The sequence below is a fragment of the Sinohyriopsis cumingii genome, chromosome 2 (genome assembly GCF_028554795.1).
Source record: "Sinohyriopsis cumingii isolate HCF-2022 chromosome 2, ASM2855479v2, whole genome shotgun sequence".
Lineage (NCBI taxonomy): Eukaryota > Metazoa > Mollusca > Bivalvia > Unionida > Unionidae > Sinohyriopsis > Sinohyriopsis cumingii.
The window spans coordinates 127767412-127774384 of NC_142962.1; the positions used below are offsets into that span (position 1 = coordinate 127767412).

Genomic DNA, 6973 nt, shown 5'->3' on the forward strand with positions numbered 1-6973 from the left:
ACACACAAACTGAAAATATTGGAATTGTCTTTTATTTTCCTTCACTCGAAATTTCACATAGGCTTTATAAATGACACTGGACAAGAGTTTACGGGTTATGTGGTCATTTTTGTGCATTACTATACCTCCATCATCAAAAGATGAACAAATGGAATTTTCTTAACATTATTTGTTCAAGTTTGCTATTGGCAAAAAGCTTTCATTTGATATGTTCAAAACTACTCCGGTTACCTAAGTGGTTAGAGCGTCAGCCTAGGATGTGGAAGGTCGCTTGTTCGATCCTCCGGCCGAGTCATACCAAAGACCTGTTAAAATGGTACTAGCATCTGCCTCACTTGGCGCTCAGCATTAAGAGGTTAGTGTTAGGACTGGTTGGCCTGGTGTCAGGATAATGTGACTGGGTGGGACATCATGCAACAAGTCTGTGACATGATGCCTCAATGCTAGACATCACTATAAACTGTCAGATCGCAGACATTATAACAATACGAGTCAGTAATTGTTAAAGCTACGTTAAAAATCCAACTCACACGCACTTGGTATGTTCGAGGTTTTAGTTTATCACAAAATGCCCAGTTTTAATTCACTTGTATCAAGGACATGCGCCTGAATATGAAGATCCGTGTCTAGTTAGCATGTTGGTTGTGAACTTTATTCTGTGATTCTTTTTTATTTTAATCTTCATAGAGTTATACGTTTCAACATTTTAATAAGATTAGCAATTTGGACTTGAGCACTCAATTTATCTAGTTCACGCTGTTAATTAAAATACTACTCGTATAAATAAAACCTACGAATAATGTTTTCAGATTATGTGAATTTTTTTTTTCTCTCCAGAACTTTGGGTGAAATTCAAAGAAATTTTCTTATCTTGTACTAGAGATTCATTTGTAAAAATTCAGTCTATTCGTGTAGGTGATTTAAAAGTGCCGTATTATTTTGGTTATACCCAACTGAAAATTGCATAAACTTAGCAGAGGCTTCAGAAATATTCGACCTTCTGTTCTTTGTAAATTTTTATTCTCATTCTTCAATGTTTTGAAATCGTGATTTGCCAATTCAGATATTGGAATTGTCCGAAGTTGGGGCAAATAACAATGTGCAATAATACCTTCGCAATTATGAATATGCTGTTTCTTCATAGATACTAAACTAGTTCACAACCAAATCAGTTTGGAGTAAGGCCACGATGCGAGCTATTTTGCATGCTCTGCCATTAATCATGAGCATGCCACAGAGTGACTTGAATTCAGGCGGTTCTGACACTTAGATCAAAACAAGGAAATTGACTCTTAAGCTGATGAGAGGAAGGGCAAAGTAATAGTCATTAAAAATAACGGGCAGGAAAAACGTAGAAACCTGGATTTTACGAGGGTGTTAACACTTCATGCTACTCATCTTGTCAAAAAATAAATAGTTCTAAGGTGTATTTTGAGTGTTTTAAAATGATCCTAGACCCAGTCATTTTTCACTCATTCATGCCCTGGTGATCTGATTGTTGCAATTAGATGCATAGAAGTCAAACTATGTAAAATAATTGTACATTTTTTTGTAATTAAAAGTGTGCTGGTTACTGGCAAAGGGAAGGCAACAGTTCTAATCCTTTGAAAAGATGTTTTCAACCAAAGTGACCTAAAAAAAAAATACTTTAGAAAGATTCAGTCGTAAGGTTGAATGTTCTTACGAAGTGTTGTCTTGCAAAGAAAAATCTGAGCTCAATCCATTCAGTATATTCAACTGTCCAGACACCTTGGCATTTTAAATGGCTAAAGTAAACAGACGGTTTGGTAAGTATTTCCCGCCTTTCCTGCCGAAACACATGATCAGAAATTTGTTTAAATTTATGTGCAAAACAGACTGGTTCTTGTGGCAAAAAGTGTGGTTCTCGAACTCTTTGTCAGCTAACATATGTTACTGTCAGAATCTCACCATATACTCGGGTGAGATGTTGCTCCAAAACTTCATTTCCTTAATGTAACAATCTGGAGATCATTAATCCCTGTCACAAGGAGAAATATTACCAAGAACTCGGGTCTTCGGGTTCCATGTCGGCCGGCTGACAATTACGTCATGGTGTTGCGCCTATGCATAGAGTTTATGGCTTCAATGGTAATGGAGTTTGAATTGGAAAAAGATTTACAGTGGAATATGACGATGACTGCGTTATTATTTTTACATATAGATAAGCCAGTGTGCTGTGTTTACATAGGTATATTTACACACATTATACACAAACACGCACACGAAGAGCCGAGAATGTTGACCTTTTTTCGTACTATATTGTCAGAGTTGAAGGGAGAAAACTTATATTTCATGCTTTAGATTGAGACATTCTTTAGTCATTTGTCTCATTTTTTAAAAATCAAGGTGCATGCTACTGAGACAGTGGTAGACATGCATGATAGCTAGAAACAGAAGTTGGAAGGTTGGACCTTCGCTTACAATAGCATGTGATCAGTATGATGGACCTTGGATGTGTTCGTCGCTTGTGGGCTTGGTACAGGCCAATGTCACCATTAAAATCACCCTTTAAATATTTTCACATGGCAAGGGAATTATATATATATATATATATATATATATATATATATATATATATATATATGTGTGTGTGTGTGTGTGTAATAAAAGCTCTTTTAAAATGGCAAGATGAAGTTTGTACTATAAAGTAGTTTTGTTTTGTTGTGTTTGTTTTAATTTTATTTTCTTTCTTTTTTTTAGTTTTGTTCCTGTGGTTTTGTTTTGTTTTTTTTTTAAATTAGGCATGGGGTGGTATTACATGTGTCATACCCCCTCCTTTTTATAATTAAAACTGGGCAAATATTTTCACTCTTTCTTCGGTTCCCCTCCCTACTGAAACATGTTATGTTTTATTTGATCCTTTCCAGAGTATTGTGATCTTTATGCAGAACAGTAGTTTTGGAATGTTAATTGTTGCAATAATGTGGGGGAGGGGGGAATTAACGTGCAGAGTTTCTTCGAAGTCTGCTCTTCTTCGTCTGTAGTGCATTTGACCTTCAGACTCGTTAGTTTTTAGATGACCTTAGTCTATAGGATCACTGCTAGAAATGTTCTAGTCATGTGCTGTTCACATTATGACAGAACACTTATTCCAGAATTTTCAAATTTGTTTATTGATGTTTTAAGGCAGAGTGTTTTCTCATTCGTGAAAATGCCAGCTCTGTTGAGTTACGTAAAGCTCCAAATTTTGCGCTTGTGAATGACAATATTTGTTTTTCCGGACCTGCTAACGTCATCAGTTATGCACGTCTCATCACAGTCGTATAGCGTTTCGGAGAAGCGGAACTAATGAATATGTCTCAGTTCTGCATTTGAGATATGTGAAAGTAGAGGCAAGAGTTGGAAGAGGAACAGACTAGAAAGGAAACGTTAGTTGATGGAAAAGGAAATTGGTGTTCGTTTATATTTAGATGTAATTGTCAGCACATGCGATTCTGCTGGATAAAATAGTATGGACTCAGAAGAGACCATAGGGACAGAATCCAGATCCCTCAGCCATTCTCTCCATCTAAGTCATTAATTTACACGTCTTGGAGTTTGAAAAAAATACAGAAAGAAAGAACGAAAATCAACAAAAAGGTTGTTTGGTTTATAATAATATTCCTTAAACGGCGTAGTCGTGGTTCAGTGATGTAAGAATGGTACAGCATAATGAATTTTGAATATAAAATGTCCACCAAGAAAATGATTGTTTATGAGCTGTAAACTCCTTCATTTAACTGGAGGAGACTCAGCAAAGTCGAACTTGGGACAAGTAACATGCCAAACAAAGTCCAACTTGGGGCAAGTAACATGCCAAGCAGAGTCCATCTTGGGGCAAGTAACATGCCAAACAAAGTCCAGCTTGGGGCAAGTCACATGCCAAACAAACTCCAACTTGGGGAACATGCCAAACAAGGGGCGTAATTAAGATTGATCAGATCCTTAAGTTAAGCTTTTTCCCTTTATTAATTGATTTATGTACGAAAATTTGACTGATGACCATAGCATGTGCACTAAAGTATCAAAAGCAAAGGAAGAAAGTTAGTTTGTAAACGTAGAAATATAAAAACCTTGCGGTTTTTGTTTTTGTTTTAATGGCGCATACAGTTGTTAACAGATGCGCAGTTCGCTGCCGCAGATTCGCAAAAGCGACGAAAATATTGCGGTTTGTGAAAAATACAAGTAATCACTGTCTTTCTCATTTGAAGGTCGTATTTTGTTTCCGCGATCTATTGTTTTCTTTTAGTCAAGTCCCCTTGGCTGAAGAAAGAAATGTCGATTACTTTGAATCCGTGTGCCTGTCTGTTCAAACCACACATTAACCTCACTATTCTAGTTCTTTGACTACCAAACTAAAAGTGGGGTGCACAAAACAGGATATCCCTTTTTGTCTTTTTGTGTCCCATCGTGAGTGTGGTTGGGCATACATAGTAGGGGGTTTTGTCTGTTCTTTCGCCTGGATAAGTGTTACCTTTATATCAGTTTGATCGGAAATTTATGTCCCATCAGCAGATTTATACGTGTCTTGTTTGTAAGGGCAAAGAAGGATACTGATCCTTCCGATTTAAAAAAAAAATATATATGCATGTTCAGAATACCTAAGAAACTTTTGTATTTAAATGCTCAAACGGTTTCGTAACTCAAAGGTCTGAGTATATCAGTAATTATGACTTAAGGTTTAGTTTGGCTACAGTGTAAAAGTGAGGTGAAACGTCACAGAAAGATTTTGTTGCGTGTTTGCTCACATAATCCTAAATTCATGCATGCAGACCTAGGTCCATAGAACTTACGTTCTTCCACGTGACGTTTAACCTTCGGATCGTTTCGTAGTCTTACGGTTCAAAGACACACGGACATTTTGTCGGGGCATTCCATTCTGGTGCTCCGACACCTAGGTGACTATTACTATATACTGCGTCGTGTTCAACACAATCTGATGGTTATAAATTTTCCAGCTAGTTTTTATTATACCTTAGTACATTCTCAGTCTCTACTAATTACGTGAGCTTTATTGTCAGTGGGAGGAGGGAGTATCAGAGATTCTACACTGGTAAGTAGGTGCGGTTATCTCAGTTCTGTCTCTGGCAGTGGATTACCTATACAAACCTGTTGATAAGTATGTTTCCCCTGGTATATTGTCATTAATTGTATTGAAAATGTGGTAAAGTCGAGTGCGATTCAAGATACGAAGCTGTAGGAGGAAGCATGGTTTGCGGATTATTCAATATCTATGTGATTGGAGATTTTTTTTAAATCGTAAAAGTAATAAACCAGTCTAAAATGAATAAATTTTATTCTCCAAGCCATAAAATAAAACGAGCATTCGGACGTCATGACTTCCTCTGGTGGGAAAATCTTTTGCCAGGAAATGTGCGCGCGCGCCTCTGTGTGTGTGTGTGTGTGTGTGTGTGTGTGTGTGTGTGTGTGACAGACTTGAAATTACAAACTTTCGAAATCAAACTATATATTTTGGATGTCAGCAGAAAAATGCAGAAAACCCGGTTTGGGGAGCGTAATGAATCTGTCTGATGGATACCGTACCCTTAAATTGAAAACTTGGATTAAACTCAGAATTACATTTGTTGATGCGTTTTCTCTGTTAGAGTCAATGCAGATAAACTTTTTGAACATACTTTAAATCCCACGTAATGGCTTAAGGAGAAACAAAGTTCCAAAGATCTGTATAATTTTGGTCTTATATTAGTGGTCGGCGCAGAAAGTTGTACAGCGATCGTATATTATAGACATGCATTGCATGCTAGCATGTCAAACGTCCGTTATAGATGCAGATTTCTTTTAAAACTCTGTAGACTTTGTGTGGATGAATTCGAACTGATCAAATAGCGGATTTTCTTTTGTCATACAACATTGTGCAAGGCAGATTTCAGAAAATTTGGGTTGCACGAAAGATCCTAACTCAGCTTTATAAGGATAAGGATTAAGTCCGGACCCGAATACACGAGGAACGATAGAGTTAATCCCCACTTAAAGCATTTACCTCTTGTACTAAAACAAAAACGACGATCAAACACAGCCATTTCTGGAAGTGATGAAAGTGGCCTTTGAAGACAACGGTACTGATACAGGATAATTTGTACAGTAATTAAGCTAGACATGTCTTGAAAAGATTCAAAATATATGTATCAGTTGAGTTCAAGAGAAAAAGCACCATTGTTTAATTCTGATAGAAAGGTCAAGGGCCAGGGATATATATATATATATATATATATATATATATATATATATATATATATATATATATATATATACGTTGATCAGAAGAAATGTACACAACTGTGAATGTGTCCAGATAATATAGCGCTTCAGTAGTTCATACTCACAATACCGAATGGTTACTCCGGTAATGTTTTTAAACGGATATAATCCAAAACAGGTCATTTCCGATTGAGCTACACATTCTACAAAGACACTTTTTACTGTGTATCTCCATTGTTTCTTTTCAGTAAGATTTTATATTTTATGGTGAGACAGAATTGTGTATTGCCGCAAGTTTTGAAAACAACTATTTTTTTAAATAAAAAAAAAAAACAACCAAACAAAATACTCACATAGGATATTAGAGTTAATAAAATGCCCTCCTGCAAAATCACCGTGGCTCCGTTGTTAACCGTAATTAAAGACCGTACCAAATCGGAATTAACTGTGTCTGGGATATCTAGATCACAAGGGGTGACTGTTTCTACTTGGTGTGATATTACAGTACGACATAAAAAGAAAATGTGACTGCTATGTGATAAACCGAAATGCAAGTTTCTTTTTCAAAATTTCAATCACACAATCGTTTTCTCTTTTTCCAGTCTCAGTTGAATCCACGGGTGTGTTACCACCGGAAGTTCTTGTATCAGAAGCGATAAAAGTGCTAAAGGGAAAGTGCCGAGCGTTTCTACACGAGCTGAAGGAAGTGGCTGACATGTGATTAAGTGTTGTATCAATTTTTAAATAAATATTG

The 6973-nt window shown here is 36.5% G+C and overlaps 1 protein-coding gene across 2 annotated transcripts in view; it reads left to right on the plus strand.

The window, feature by feature from the left end:
* The window catches only part of LOC149805794 (DNA-directed RNA polymerases I and III subunit RPAC1-like), a 93237-nt gene extending 86264 nt beyond the window's left edge, over positions 1-6973 (plus strand). For both annotated transcript variants that reach the window (XR_016419792.1, XM_089950495.1), the window contains one exon: positions 6822-6973. Coding sequence is in view for 1 of the 2 variants with exons in the window: in XM_089950495.1 (XP_089806621.1) it covers positions 6822-6940 (119 nt within the window). In the remaining variant the exon portion in view is untranslated. The remainder of the gene's footprint in view (positions 1-6821) is intronic.